Source organism: Tachysurus vachellii, chromosome 14, assembly GCF_030014155.1.
Source record: "Tachysurus vachellii isolate PV-2020 chromosome 14, HZAU_Pvac_v1, whole genome shotgun sequence".
Classification (NCBI taxonomy): domain Eukaryota; kingdom Metazoa; phylum Chordata; class Actinopteri; order Siluriformes; family Bagridae; genus Tachysurus; species Tachysurus vachellii.
In genome coordinates, this window is record NC_083473.1 from 20,535,259 (window position 1) to 20,550,626 (window position 15,368).

A 15,368-nucleotide genomic window follows, 5' to 3' on the forward strand; every position below is an offset into this window, starting at 1 on the left:
GAAATTTATCCCTAATAAGCAAGTCAGAGGCAATGGTGGGAAGGACAAAACTCCCGTAGAACTTTAGAACCAGACTCAGAAAGGATCCTCATCTGGATAACATTTCAGGTACAACGATCTACAGTTTTCAATTAAAATAATTATGGAAATATTGCCCCTTGTATATAAAGTGTAATTGTGTAAACAGAAACTTATGAGCATATCAGTTATTTCTGAAGTGTTTTAATTTAGTCTGTTGTCTGTCTTCTTTGATGTAACTGCAGTATACTGTGTAACCCACAAATCATGGTAATCTACAATAAAATCATCCAATCTATTTGCTTATCATACATTGATACACAGAATAATTATCACAGATAATGACAAGATGAATTATTAAAGCTGAAGGCAGCCTGTAAGCACAGTTGCTGAAATATAACACAAATTGGTGGGTTCTAGCCAGTTTGTAAATATGTTATTTAATGCCTTCATCTCCCACTGAATTTGAAAAGTAGTGGATACTAGATGCGAGGATTTTCCTTCTTTATGACCATGACTAACCCCTCAGACAGTGGAAACAATAATCTAAACTGTATTACAGTAACCATGTAAACACTAAAAGCCTGAGGTAAACAACTGTGTCAGTGTCTGTAACACCATAAAAACCCTGTCCACATTGATGGGAGCTTATGTCGGGGCGAAAGTCCAATACAGTCGGCTTTTTATGACCAATAAAAAGATAGCAGATAACGTCCATCTCAAAGGTTGGGTCTGAAGCCTGCTTTCTCTCATCAGCTAACATGTTTAATGTGCTGTGTGAAAGGCAACCTGATCAAGCAGAAACCTCCTGAGCAATGGATCTAAAACATCTTATCTCACTCAAAATACTTTTCTTTCTCCTGGCAGTGCTCATCATCAACACTTCTGCTCAGAGTAAGTGTGGCTTTACAATAAGGCTTGACATTATAAATATGAAAATTGGGTTGAGGTTTTGTTGGTCTGGTTTGTTCAGACAACTAAACAACAAATTGACAACTAAGGCTCAGTCTAATGCGCACAGATAAATTAAAATAAAAGATATCCAATCAATAGATTAATCAGCAAATTGATCAGAAAATGATTTTTATAATGTAACTAAGCTTGTTTATATAGACTAGTAATAAATTAAAGGAAAACTGCTAGTTTTGTAATTCTCTGGAGGCATTTTGCTGGCTCCACTTTAAGGCCAAAATCAGTAATAAATCAGTACAAAACAATTCTGCAAAAGTATTTTAGTTCCTTATGAGAATGACAATTGAAATTTATTTCTCCCAATCATCAAAACAACCACTGCAGGAATATGTCATAAAAATAGTGCTAATCTCTTCAGTGCAGTTAAAGAGATTACTAGTATATGTACCAAGTTGAAATGAAGTTGCGCTGGTGTTTTTTTAAAATTTGTCAGATGTATGTTTATAGCAAGTTATATGTGTGTTCTATTGTATGTCAAGTTACATTGTACAGTATGTTGTGTCCTCCACAGTTTGTTCAGCCCCACCAGCAGTGGAATTTAAGGAGAACAACACTATTGGTGAAACAGTTACCACAATAAGCATTCAGGAAGGAGTCAGCCTTAATATTGCAGAAAATCCCCACAATGCCTTCGGAATAAATGGCTCTTTGCTCGTGGCAAACATAGTACTGGACTATGAGGTAATTATTCCTCTCAGAGGTGTTGATTTAGAGTGATTTTGTGTAATGTACAGCCCTTGATATCTTTCTTGCACTGGGATCTATATTATAAAAATATAAAAGCTTGTTTTAGATTTAGATAAAATTTAGATTTAGATTCAACTTTATTGAGATTACACATGTACAAGTACAAGGCATCAAAATGCAGTTTGGCAGAAGTGCAATAAGCAGCAAGTGAAAAATGTACAGTATTTACAGTATGGACAGGATAATATACAGATGAATATTCTATGGGAAAGATTTACAGGTTGAGTGCTATAGACAAAATATACAGGTGCTATTGACATAATATATAGGGGTTGTGGAGTGATCAGTGGGAGCTAGAGTTCAGCAAGGAGACAGCCCTTGGGAAAAAGCTGTTCCTCGGTTTTTGTTTTTTTGTCAGGAAGCACCTTCCAGAGGGAAGGGGAACAAACAGTCTATGGGCAGGGACAGTAAATACTACTTTGTTTTGCTGATGTTAAGGAGAAGGTTGTTGTTGGTGTACCATGCGGCCAGATACTGTACCTCTTTACTGTAGGCTGTCTCATCTTTGTTGGTGATGAACCAATCAGTGTGATATCAGCAAACCTGATTATGGAATTAGATCCATGCATAGGCCTGCAGTCGTAAGTGAAGAGGTAATAGAGAAATGGGCTCAGCACACAGCCCTGTGGTACACCTGTGTTAAGGGTGATGGTGGCAGAGTGGATGTGGCTTGGGAGGCGTTGATGCATAGAGCTGTACCTGTAGGCAGATCTAGGTTTGGTGATTCACTTGGAAGGGATGATGGACTTAAATGCATACATTTTATTATTGTCCAGATGTGTGACCACAGAGTGCAGCACTAAGGAGACTGCATCCTCTGTGCTCCTTTTGCGGTGGTAGGCCAATGTGGTTGGAAGGCAGTTCTTTAGGCATTTTTAATTCTAATCTTTATTAACTCATACCTTTATAACTGTTCATGGCAGTGCATTTTGGTGCATTTTTATTTTTAAATGTATTTGTCTTAGATTCTGCCAGTTGGTGGAGGCCTGACCATTGAAATAATCTGTATGAAGAATGGGTCAGATCCGGTAAGCTTGCTTTGTGTTGATTATAATGTGCCAAGCTTTTTAAATGTATAATTATTACTATGTCTGATGCATAATATTAATATTTCTACTGAAAATTATTCTTTGCAGTTGAATATACGGGTATTTGTGTTTGTGATAAACATCAACGACAACCCTCCAGTTTTTGCACAAAACTTGTACACTCTGAAAGTTGATGAGGTAGAAATGATATTATACTCACATTTCAGACTAAACCTCAAATACATTGAATTCAGTGACAGACCAATGTTTTTTTTTTGTTTGTTTGTTTTTTGTTTTTTAATATAAAATGTAGAAATGTCATTGGAACTAAAATTGTATCATGTTTCTTAAGCTTTCTAAAGTTGGTACACCAGTGGGCACAATTGTTGCTACAGACCTTGATAAAGACAGACTGTACTACCGTCTGGAATCTCCAATGGTATGTCCAAACCAAGTCTTAAATATTTTCTGGAAAGAGTCATAAATCCTTAAAATACTGCCACTGTTCAAAGTGCAGATGATCAGTGGCAATTTTGCCACAAGCAAATTCCTATTTATCATTATCATATTTTTATTCTCTCTCTCAGGGAGAATTTGGACTGCAGACAGATTTTAATCCAGAAATTCTGGTGAAGAAGGTTCTGGATTATGATACTGTTAAAGAAGTTACTCTGAACCTCATTGCTCAGGTAATACATCTTATAGATGCGAGCTCAGAAAATATATTTGATAACCATTGTATATATTCATTGTTATATTCATTACATCATGGATTTGATGACTTTACAGGACACAGCCTTATCTTCAACAGAAACAATATCTCATACCGCCAAAACCACCGTCATCGTCATTATCGTAGACATCAATAATCGACCACCATGGTTTCAGCCTTGCACAGAGTTCGATAATGGAGCAACCAGAATCTGCCTCAGCTCGGGATACACAGGGAATGTCAAATTAAATGAACAAACGGTGTGTTCTAATCCCCTGATTTCACCACTGACTCTGGTCATGCTATTAGCAGCAATACACAATGAAGAAGTGCTGGATAATCAAAAGATATAAGATGTAGTTATATAATATATACATATATTCATCTATAATGGCTAGGGAAGAATCAGGCTTACTGAGACGTATTTAAGGTTATCCACCCAATCAAAACCCACTGATAGACTACAGTTTGTATTGGCATTGTCTGTCCTCCTGATTACATGATAATAGTCTTTTTTAATCACAGGCAGGTGCGTTGACCTTGAAGCCTGGTCCAGTGTATGCCACTGATGGTGACAAAGGAAGGAATGAACCAATCAGATACACAATTATTGAAGGTTAGACAAGATTCTAGTGATATATTTGAATTAGCCACATTGTTTAGACAAATCATTTAATTTACATTAGCTTTAGGCCTACAGTAAGTACTTGCACTAATTTTGATTCTCTGAATAGGAAATATAAATGAGGCATTCATTATTAATCAACAAAGTGGAAATATTACAATGCAGAAGCCAGTGAGCGTAGCAGGAAACATCAAACTGACAGTCATGGTAAGTAAGTCACTAATAGTTTGTTGTTGTTGTTGCTTTATCCTTCGGCTGCTTCCTGTTTGGGGTCACCACAGTGGATCATCTGATCCACATATCTGATTTGGCTCAAGTTTTATGCTGGATGACGTTCTTGACGCAATCTTCCCATATTATTCGGGCTTGGGACTGGCACTGAGAGCTCCTCAGTGGCTTCAAACACTACAATTAGTAAAACATAAAATTAATAATAGATGTTTTATACATATAATACACCAAACTGCACTCATGGGACATCTTTCCATCACATACAAATGTGGTTCCTCCCCGAACTATTACAACAATAATGGAACACACAATTGTATAGAATGTCTTTTGTATGCTGTAGCTGTTTTCTTCACTGGAACTAAGAGGCCCAAAGAAGAGTGTATCAGGCTTTGCTGGTTTTTATTCAGTGCTAGGTTGAGAATATTTACAATGTGTGTGTATATTTATACATGTGTGTATACTATATGATATTATTATATATGTATTTCCATCATCCACTTTTTAGGCATACGAGTTGGAGAACCGTGACCAGTTTGTAACCACAACTGTTACACTACAAGTTGTAACAAGCAGCAAGCACCCACCACAGTTTGTCAAACCCAAATATGAGGGTTTCATCTCAGAGGATGTAGGTGTCGGCAGCCTAGTACTGGAAAGCATGTCCACAAACATTCCACTACAGCTTCAAGCCACAGATGCAGACTTCTCTGATGTAAGTAAGAATAATACACTTCTGATTTACAATTTTTCTGCTATGATGTTTATGCTGGTCCAATAAATGTCTTTGTAATACTGCAATTTACTGTCAGTAAGGATGCTTTGGAGAAAAATGTGCAGCTACTTTCTTAGTGGAGCTTTAAGAGAAACAAGTTACAGTGTATAGTATTTTCAAGTCACTATACGTAACCCAAATACAGGGTTCCTGTATAATATACATTATGTTTTAGTTGAATAGTTTGATAAATTTTGGAAGCAATTCAGGTCATCCACACTGAATATCAGGTTTGTTAAATATTCTTCATAATCATGTGAATGCAAGATGTGAATTCAGAGAGAGGTTGAAGACAGGTATAACAGGGATGATCTCTCACAGATGATGTTGTGTGAGATATTATCTCTGTTATATGTAGATGATGCTGCTTTCTTAGCACCATCTTTATGACTTCCAACTCACACAAATATTTGGCTGCTGAATGTGAAGCAGCTGGGATGAAAGCGGTCACCTCAGAGTCTGATACCTCAGAGAGACAGAATGTAGAGACTGAAATGCTCCATTCAGGTGTGGAGGCACAAAGAGATCAGGGCTGTGGTAGCAGAGTTACTCCATGTTGCAGCAGAGGTTGTCTGCATGAAAGGTTGAGGACCTTAACAGAGACAGCTATTGCTTTTTCAAATGTGTGGGAATCAGTTAAGGTGGTTCAGGCACCTTACAATCACTGATACTGATCCAGGTTTGTATCTCACAAAAAAATTATAATCTAAATAATCAAAATTCACAACTCTAGACACTCGAAATTTTGTTAAAATACTAGTGACCTCTTATGAGTGACTAATGATAATGCCACAAAAGAGATAAACGTCACTTACTCTTGGAAATTCTACTCTGTTCCAGCTGCTGTGTTGGTCACTGAACTCACTGAGCCCTATTTAGCTTTTCATTCATTTTCTACCGCTTATCCGAACTACCTCGGGTCACGGGGAACCTGTGCCTATCTCAGGCGTCATTGGGCATCAAGGCAGGATACACCCTGGACGGAGTCCTATTTAGCTTTCATACAGTTATTGTTGCACCTCTAGTGGCCAAAAATGTGAACTGCAAAGTCTGTGAAATGCAAAAAGTCTGTGAAAGAAATCATACGGCTTCCTGCAGCTTCATGAATTTTAAAAACGTTTCTTGTCACCATGCGCTTGTTTTATATGAAATAAATAATAATAATTATGATATAATAATAATAATAATAATAATAATAATATGAAGTCAATAATGACAAGCCAGTGACAAGACGGTGTCTGTAATGTACAGGTCTGTCACACACGGAAGAAACAATCTACTAAACTGTAATCTGGATGTCCATATGTCAACGTTCAACTGTCTATTATGGGAAAACTCTATAAATTTTAGAATTTTAGATTACTAGCATAGCCTCACATGCTACCACATGACAGCCAGGTAAGCTATTGTTGTTTGAAGCTGTGTTGTTATTAACACCATCTAAAATCTAAGAGAATTTCTTCGGAGGACCAGGATAAAGAAGTCTGGACTGACCTTCTCAGTCTGTTGATACTGCCACTCACACCAGGCAAAGAGGAATGAAAATAATGAACATATTTAATAGTATATTATACTAAATTGTTTTATGTTGTTTACATTTTAGGGAGTAAATCCTGATATTAAATTTGAGATTCCTGCAGACAGCGACTTTAACATCACTCCAGAAGGCTTTATAATCATGAGAAGAGCAGCTTCTCCTGGCAATGTGAATTTGCAAGTATGCATTTTACTTTTTTTTTTTTAACATATCAAATACTTTTTTCATTATTGCCTGTTGTAAAAGAGCAAAAAAGGATACACACAGGTACACAATTTTTGTTCTAGATAAGTGTAGTTGATGTCACAAATGGTGAATCCAGCACAGCATCTCTCTCAGTAGAAGTCACAGCAGGTAAGAAGAGATCAGCATATACTCCGTCAAGTGCTATTTATTATCACACATTTATTATGTCCTATCTAGGCTTTACAATCCCTGACATTATAGCTGTAATAGAAACTAAGGGAAATCATTTTGACACACTTGAGGAATGAGGAAAACTTTGGTGTCCTATTTATCTAGCTCAGCTTTCCCCTCTGTGGGACATTGCATAAGGTTATGGGATAATTTCTTGCTTGTGCTGAGTTTGATATGAACACATAAGTGCTGAGAGGTTTGCGAGTAGGTTTCTTTCTGTCTAGCCAATTTAAAGAATTCAGTCAATTCTATCTAGCTAATTCAAACAAATAATGGAAATGGAAATATCATTTTCAGAGCATTTTCTTGAATTGGCTGGATTGCAAAGGACTTAATAAGTGTTCCTGCTGTTTCTTTAGGAGTCACTACGGACATGCCTACCACAACCAATAGCCCTACTTCCACAGCCATGAATACAACCATGGCTACAAGTACTTCCAAAACCACTGACATGGCTATAGATATTACCACAGATATAGTTACACAGCTAACCTCCAGTCCTTACACAGGTACATGAACTCTGATACTACTCGCAGTCCTTACACATACATGAACATGCATTAACACTAATCCTAACCGATCCGTACACTGCTGCTCTGTAATCCTCGCTCTAGACTATTCTCAGATTTCTCTCCATCTTAAATTACTAGGTGATTGCTGCATGTTTGAGCTCTTATGCATCTATGTGTGTTTGTGAGTCATTGCGAAATGCATGCTAGCATGCCTGTAATGTAGGGCTTTAGTATGTATAAAAATCACTGATTGTATGATCATTACCAAAATAGCTATCATAATCCAGAATCTGGTGTTGGTAAAATAAATCACACTTATTCACCAGCTCTTGAGGTCTGTTATTCTTGTTGATGTCTTTTGTGAAAAGGCATTACATTGTGTCTGTCATGACGTTTGCTTCAGAAGGGGTGCCATTACCATCAGGAGACTTCAGGACAGAGGACATGATAGCTCTGGGGGTGAGTCTGGCTGTAGCGCTACTGCTCTGCTTTGTGGTTATTGGTTTTCTGGCCTACACTCTCAGACGCTTCAAGTCAGACTGGAAGAAGTTATCTGAAGCCAGCATTTTCCAGAGCTCGGTGAGTTGCATAAGCACTGAACAATTTAAATTAATTTAAATGTATTTACTGCATCCTTTTCAATCTTATTTATGATCAAATTACTTTTTTAAATGTGAATTTATGTCTGAATCTGAGGCTTTGGTATATAGATTAAGTATAAATGTGGTACTTTTGGGTCCTGTTGGGGTCTGCAGCTGAGCAGAGGTTCCGGTGGCCCTAAAGATGGAGTGCAGTACACCAATGAGGACTTTCAGGGTGATGAAGACATGGACAGTGTGACTTCGAAGGAGGCAGCAGAGTTGCCGTTGCCACGAGGCCCGGAGCTAAGCCGCAGCATTCCGGAGACGCAGCACAGTGTTCCAATCAAGAGCAGCGATGACATCTCCACTCTTCCTACAGACTCCAGCAGCCAAAATGCCTTAGACAACACAGATAATGAGAAAGAGGTGAAACCCATTCTCACCAAGGAGCGGCGCATGGAAGAGGGCTACAAAGCCGTGTGGTTTAAGGAAGACGTCAACCCTAATGACAAGGAGGAAGTGGTAATTTCTGAGAGAGACCAGAACTTTAACCATGACGATGATGATTCTGATTATGATTTCGATGAGGAGAATGTTGTTGTTGATGATGATGATGATGATGATGAGGAGGAGAAGGAAAATGATTCTAATTTTGCTAAATTATAGCAGGATATTAGTGTGAATATTTTCATATATTTTGAATTTATTACTACATTTTGTTAATTTTTGAAGCATGCCTTTCCATTTAAATTACATAAATCATTCTGCATCATGCAATATGTACTTTTTGCAAAAATAACTGTCTAACAAAATAATATAAGAGTTTGAAATAGAGACAGTGATTTAAGACATTCCTACATGCCATCAAACAGAAGAACGTGACTTACTGAATCTTTACTGAATGTATAATTGCTTAGCAGCATTTCATTGTGTTTATATGATAAGATACACTGATGTTGAGTTGTTTGGTACAGAAATTGAGTGCCCTTTAGCCACTAACCATAAAACTGATATCCAATAATAATAAATGACTTATCTAATAGAAAATGACCTTTAATCATTTTGCATGAGAAGCTTTATGGGTTTTTTTATTCCTTATTGATTTTAATCCACTCTGATGAGGTTACTTAAAGCGGTAAGTCGACATATTTTCATATACATGTAATATGTAATAATAACTGGCATTAAATCAGCTATTGATTAGGAGACAAAACCCTCTTTTTTCTCCTCAGACCCCAGCAGACCAGCACAGTTGTAGCTGATAGATTCACACTTTCTTTTTTAAGCTAATTAGAAAACAACAGACCGCCTGAGAATGCTCTGGGTGTTCTGTGTCATAATAATGAAGGCAAATGATGAGGGGAAAATGGAATCAATTACATTTACAAACAGCAGTTAATGAAACAGAAATTGTTCATTAGCCTGAACAGCACAAATCTAACATGTTATTGTTTGAATGTTTATCTATGAGCCTGCTAAATTATATATAATCTAATTTTACTTGTTTTGCTTTAAAAGAAATCTGTCTGAAAGTAACCTAGCCAATTCTGTATCCAAGTTGCGGTGACAAATCATGTTTATTTATTCTGGTAAATAAAGTGTTCAGAAATGCTCAACACCAAAATATGTGTCTATGAACAGTTTAAATTTGGTGAATTTGCTCAGGAAACATGTCTTGAGTGAAAAAACTTAGCTCTGCTGCACGCTCATATGCTGTCATATATAACCAATGTCAAAATAAGCAAAAATAGCTGCGCATATAATGTAATGACATAATGTAATGACAGTGTAACTTACAATGTGACAGATGGTGTCATAGGAAGTGTCACAAAAGCCACTGCAACAAGGATCAGTGCAGTAATTGGTTCCTGTCCTCTTGTCCTTTAAAAGATAAAAGCTCCATTCATGTTGTAGTGTGCGGTCAGGCTGACCTGCCTCCATAAAAGCCCTTTCAGATGATGGATTAGAGCGAGTATAGAAAAAAGACAAATGAGAAAGAAAACAAAACACAAAACAATCCAAAAAAATAAAAATACCAAGAAAGTGAAAAGTGCATCAAAAGCACGGCGCATGTGAACGCTCTTTCCCTTTCATGTGGATTTTGTTCAAATCTGGACAGGCAAAAAGAAAAAGGAAAAAAGAAAAGTTGAATTTACAATGGCTCTTCACAACTAAGACCTGTATCTAAGCAACAGACAGGTTTAAAAGCCATGCAAGAGTGAAGAGAAGCACAAGTCCATCTGCCGAGATCTCTGTAACTTTCATCTGATAGGATGATGTGAGTATAAATAACTTTATGTATATCATAGTCTTTATTTTGTACCATCTCACTAAACTGCAATTACTGAAGAACTGAATTATGGTGTAATGAGATATATACATAATTTCAGCTAAATGTTCTTCCTTGAAATGACACCCATGTAAAGGAGATTAAGACTTTATCATTTTGGTAACATCTGTCTTCTTATCAAACACTTTTACATGAAACCTACTCCACACAAACAAGGTACTCAACATATTGCACTTTTAGACAAAATCAGGATTGTTTTGACTATTCCAGTAACACAGTTCCTTTGATATGAAGGACTTTAGAAATTGGATGGTTGCCTGCTAAATTCCTTTGAATCCCCCATCTTTTCAAGGACCACCTCATGTGCTGTCAATGCAGTGTACATTAATATAAGCAGGAGGAGACAAAAAGAGAAAACAGGATTCTCCATATCTCATCAGAGGATTTGGATGTGATTCACAGTCTATCTTTTATTGAACTGTTTTTTTTCCTTGGCTCAGGTGGTTTAAGTGAATCTTCACAAAGTGTCAGGATGGAGTTACAGACCATGTCTGAAGTCATGGCTGCAGTGGAGGGTAACAGATTAGGTGTGATATTAGCATTACTGTTGCTTGTACTGCTGATTTCACTTACAGCCTACAATAGAGGAAACAAATCTACCTTACCAGGTGAGTTATAACCTGTCTTAATTCATGACTTTTCAGACACTGAATCTTTATATAATTATCATTTACATTTACAGCATTTGGCAGACACCCTTATCCAGAGCGACGTACATAAGTGCTTAAATCTCTAACATTGAATACATTAATGCTGGCTCACTAAGTTACATACTTAAGATACCATGAGTTTACATTTGTTCAAAGTTACAATGAAAAAGTGTCAAAGGTGTTTTTTTTTTTTTTTTTTTTTTAAATGCGAAAGATAAAGAAAAGAAGTGCTAGTTGAAGTGTTTCCTGAATAAGTAGGTCTTCAACCGCCACTTGAAAATATCCAGTGACTCAGCTGTCCGGACCTCTAGGGGAAGTTCATTCCACCACCTTGGTGCCAGTACAGAGAAGAGTCTTGTAGTATGCTTGCTTCTTACCCTGAGAGATGGTGGAACCAGTCAAGCAGTGCTGGTAGATCGGAGGGTGCGGGGTGCAGTGCGAAGAGTGATGAGGGCTTTGAGGTAAGAGGGTGCTGGTCCATTTTTGGCTTTGTGGGCCAGCATCAGTGTTTTGAATCTGATGCATGCAGCTACCGGAAGCCAGTGGAGGGATCGCAGCAGCGGGGTGGTATGCGAGAACTTTGGCAGGTTGAAAACAAGCCGGGCAGCTGCATTTTGGATCATTTGCAGAGGACGGATTGCGTTCATAGGTATCAGAGTGAGTTCTGGAAAAAAAACATAACTGATGTAATAAAACTTGCTAATTTCCCTTTTTCTCAAAGGTCCCTACTGGTTACTGGGTCTTGGCCCTATTCTAAGCTATTCTAGGTTTCTGTGGATGGGTATCGGAACCGCCAGCAATTACTACAACAATAAATATGGGTGTATGACTCGGGTTTGGATCCAGGGAGAGGAGACACTCATTCTAAGCAAGTGAGCTGCTCAAAACATCTGAAAAATATTTCAACTTATTAAGCTGTGTGTATCGATGTAATTCCACTCAGTTAGAACCCCAAATATATACTGACTGTGTTTTCAGGGCATCTGCTGTGTACCATGTCCTGAAGAGCAGTAATTACATTGCCAGATTTGCTAGTAGACATGGATTGAGGTGCATCGGTATGGATGAACAAGGCCTTATCTTTAACAGCAACATCCCGCTTTGGAAAAAACTACGAACTTATTTTGCCAAAGGTGAATCATTATTCTGTATAAATTGTTTTGGAGAAACTTTTCTGTAAATAGTGTTCACAGTTGTGTATGTGAATGCATGTGGTCCAGCCCTGTCAGGCCCTGGTCTGCAGAAGACAGTGGGTGTGTGCGTTAGTGCCACCAACAAGCACTTGGATGTCCTGTGGGATTTCACGGACTCCTCAGGTCATGTGGATGCTCTGAACTTCCTGCGCTGTGTAGTGGTCAACGTCTCCAACAGACTCTTCCTCCAAATTCCTATCAACGGTACTCCTGATAATTACAGAATACATAGGTGTAAATACCCAGAACTGATCGTAGACTTTAATATATACGTTTATATTTTAAATATATCCTTTCTTTTGGCAGAGAAAGATTTGCTACTGAAGATCCATAAATACTTTGACACTTGGCAAAAAGTGCTCATCCAGCCAGACATTTTTTTCTGCATAGACTGGGTGTATAAAAAACATCAACAAGCAGCGTCAGTTCACCACAAAAAAAAAAGACAACCCTTGTTTATTAAGTTCCTTTCCTTGTTTGGAGCGTTACATTCTGACCAGATCCATTGTTTTGTAGAAAGGAGCTGCAGGAGGAGATGGGGAGACTTGTGGAGCAGAAGCGTAAAGTCATCAATGCCAGTGAAAAACTGGATGAGACTGACTTTGCAACCGAGCTGATATTTGCTCAGGTTTGTTTGTGTTATAAAATGATTACTGTGTATCCTGATTAAAGACAGATTTATGCACAGCACTGTTCATTTCCCACATCTAATTGAAAGGTGTTGATTTAATTTTCTCTAACAGCAGCTCTGAAAGCTGTTGTAGCTATAAGACAAATTGCAGATTATAACATCAATGCACTCAATCTAACACATGATTCATTCTATAATTACAGTTAGATGCTTGTATGGGACACAACATCCCCAGATTAAAAATGGGTAGTATCATTGATATGGTGAAGCTTTCTGGAAGATGTTTATGTAACATCTACATTTATGAAGAATCTCCAGTTTCATTTTGGAACTTTAAGAAGTGAAGATGTCACATTAAAATTTCAGACACTGGAAAGCCATCTGAAGAGATTTATTTTTCACTGGTTACTCTGTAACTTGATAATCTGTTTTTTCTGTGCTTATCAACTTCAAGAGACAAAATAAAATGGAAGGCTGGTCACTGGTATGACTGTCTATAGCTGCTTTTAAGAAAGTGATAACAGTATTAGAATTGGGAAACTGTGGTTTAAAAAGGTAAAAAACAAAACAAAACAAAACAAAAAAAAAACACTTTATTATGTGCTGTTTTTTTAAAAATAAACTTGAGCTGAGAGAAACTGCTTAATATCTGGTCATATCACACCAGCCATTGTCCCCCTGTGAAAAATAAGGTGCTGATGTTGCTTGCGTACCTCCATCAGAATCATGGAGAGTTGTCAGAAGATGACGTGAGGCAGTGTGTGTTGGAGATGGTAATAGCGGCACCGGACACTCTGTCCGTCAGTCTGTTCTTCATGCTGGTGCTGTTGAAGCAGAAGCCAGCAGTGGAGCAGCATATACTGCAGGAGATGCATAATGTCCTAGGTAACTCTCTAACCTCACAGTATTCCCCTAGTTCGGAAGTACATAAGTTTTACAAGTAATTTAAATTCTCTAGCCCCATTGTCCTGTTTCCCACCAAAAAATTACTTCTAGCATGGGGTAGGTTTTGTTACAAAAATCATATGGCATTCATTCACACATCAAACGAATTCTATAGTAAATCAATGAAACTGTGCAGTGATACATTTTTGTATAAAATAATTTATAATAATAAAAAATAATCATCAATGGTACCGATGTTTCCAGGCATACGGGAGATGGAGCCGGCGGACCTGCAGAAGTTGTCAGTGATGGAGAGATTTATAAAGGAGTCACTGCGGTTCCATCCTGTGGTGGACTTCATCATGAGGAGAGCGCTAGAAGACGACCACATTGAAGGCTACAGAGTGGCCAAAGGGACAAACATCATTCTGAACATTGGACAGATGCACAAGAGCACTGAGTTCTTTCAGAAAGCCACTGAATTCACTTTGGAAAACTTTGAGAACAATGTAAGTAGGAAATGGGCTGCATTTTTGTGGGCAAATTAAAAGTAGAAGGGAAAACTGCATGATAGAAATTAGGTGTAAAATACTTTTCTTTTTGTTCTATTCTATTTTATATTCTATTTCTTTGTATATATTTATTAATAAATGTTAAACAATTTAAAAAAATACTTATTATCCCTTTTGTCCTTTTGGTAATCTCAGCATGCTGTCTTACTTTGTGTAAGAAAACAATCTGATGGGTCTGATCTACACTCACAGGTGCCGAGTCGTTTCTTCCAGCCGTTCGGCTGTGGGCCACGTGCCTGTGTGGGGAAGCACATAGCTATGGTGATGATGAAAGCCATACTGGTGACGGTTCTGTCACAGTATACAGTGTGTCCTCAGCCCGGCTGCACCGTCAGCACCATCAGACAAACCAACATCCTGTCACAGCAGCCCATAGAGGAGGACACACAAAGCCTGCTCATGAGGTTCATACCACGCAACCTGAACCCAGAAAAACAATAAGCAGCCTCCGGAATGCACATCATCTTTAAAATGCAGCAGGGGCTGAAATAATTATGATTACACAGCAGCCTCATTAATTCAATCTGACTAAATGTGTCTCAATAATTTGTAGATCAACAGAAATGGAAAACTGGAAAACTAAACAATTAAGGTGACATGATTATCACTCAGTAGCTTGAAACAAGAACATAAATAAGTGAACTAAATCAATTATTTAATTTCTGTTGGAAACACATTTGTGTTAAACACTTTCCAATTTTCTCACAGGTATAACCTTTTAGAACGTAAAAGTTTTTAGGTTTCTTAAATTCCAGACTAAGTGAAGTTACAAGTTACTGCACTTTTCTTCCTAGTGTTTCTTTTTAATGCAACACAAATATAAACTCTTTCAGATTATTATTAAATAAGTAGATCTGGAACTTATTATAGAAGTTATTCACAATATAAACTTTTTTTGCGTACCACACTCACCTGTACTCGTGTGTTTTCACTAA

The 15,368-nt window shown here is 37.6% G+C and overlaps 2 protein-coding genes across 7 annotated transcripts; both read left to right on the top strand.

Moving 5' to 3' along the window:
* Positions 1-752: 752 nt before the first annotated feature.
* cdhr5b (cadherin-related family member 5b) lies at positions 753-9,776 on the top strand. Of its 4 annotated transcripts, none has more exons than XM_060886630.1 (15): positions 753-912; positions 1,502-1,671; positions 2,703-2,765; positions 2,874-2,963; positions 3,118-3,204; positions 3,353-3,454; positions 3,555-3,737; positions 4,003-4,093; positions 4,212-4,309; positions 4,839-5,045; positions 6,709-6,822; positions 6,930-6,996; positions 7,419-7,568; positions 7,975-8,150; positions 8,327-9,776. In XM_060886630.1, exons 1-15 carry the CDS (start codon positions 834-836, stop codon positions 8,816-8,818), a joined length of 2,169 nt encoding a protein of 722 aa, XP_060742613.1. In that variant the 5' UTR covers positions 753-833; the 3' UTR covers positions 8,819-9,776. The 4 variants fall into 4 exon arrangements, with proteins under 4 accessions (XP_060742613.1, XP_060742614.1, XP_060742615.1 ...); XM_060886631.1 differs by having other exon boundaries at positions 7,978-8,150; XM_060886632.1 differs by lacking the exon at positions 7,419-7,568.
* A 154-nt stretch (positions 9,777-9,930) lies between these two features.
* LOC132856826 (brain aromatase) lies at positions 9,931-15,340 on the top strand. 3 transcript variants are annotated; one of them, XM_060886636.1, is made up of 10 exons: positions 9,931-10,430; positions 10,943-11,110; positions 11,874-12,024; positions 12,131-12,285; positions 12,373-12,549; positions 12,652-12,766; positions 12,862-12,973; positions 13,699-13,861; positions 14,126-14,370; positions 14,626-15,340. In XM_060886636.1, exons 2-10 carry the CDS (start codon positions 10,975-10,977, stop codon positions 14,872-14,874), a joined length of 1,503 nt encoding a protein of 500 aa, XP_060742619.1. In that variant the 5' UTR covers positions 9,931-10,430; positions 10,943-10,974; the 3' UTR covers positions 14,875-15,340. The 3 variants fall into 3 exon arrangements, with proteins under 3 accessions (XP_060742619.1, XP_060742618.1, XP_060742620.1); XM_060886635.1 differs by having other exon boundaries at positions 12,373-12,766; XM_060886637.1 differs by lacking the exon at positions 9,931-10,430 and having other exon boundaries at positions 11,001-11,110; positions 11,464-12,024.
* Positions 15,341-15,368: the final 28 nt, after the last annotated feature.

Excerpts from the sequence above, each read along its gene's own strand:
- cdhr5b (XM_060886630.1), top strand. The coding sequence starts at position 834 with ATGGATCTAAAACATCTTATCTCACTCAAAATACTTTTCTTTCTCCTG. Across the intron at positions 2,964-3,117 it reads ACACTCTGAAAGTTGATGAG|CTTTCTAAAGTTGGTACACC; the intron begins GTAGAAATGATA and ends ATGTTTCTTAAG. Across the intron at positions 3,455-3,554 it reads CTCTGAACCTCATTGCTCAG|GACACAGCCTTATCTTCAAC; the intron begins GTAATACATCTT and ends ATGACTTTACAG.
- LOC132856826 (XM_060886635.1), top strand. The coding sequence starts at position 10,975 with ATGGAGTTACAGACCATGTCTGAAGTCATGGCTGCAGTGGAGGGTAAC. Across the intron at positions 12,025-12,130 it reads GAGACACTCATTCTAAGCAA|GGCATCTGCTGTGTACCATG; the intron begins GTGAGCTGCTCA and ends CTGTGTTTTCAG. Across the intron at positions 12,974-13,698 it reads CCGAGCTGATATTTGCTCAG|AATCATGGAGAGTTGTCAGA; the intron begins GTTTGTTTGTGT and ends TACCTCCATCAG.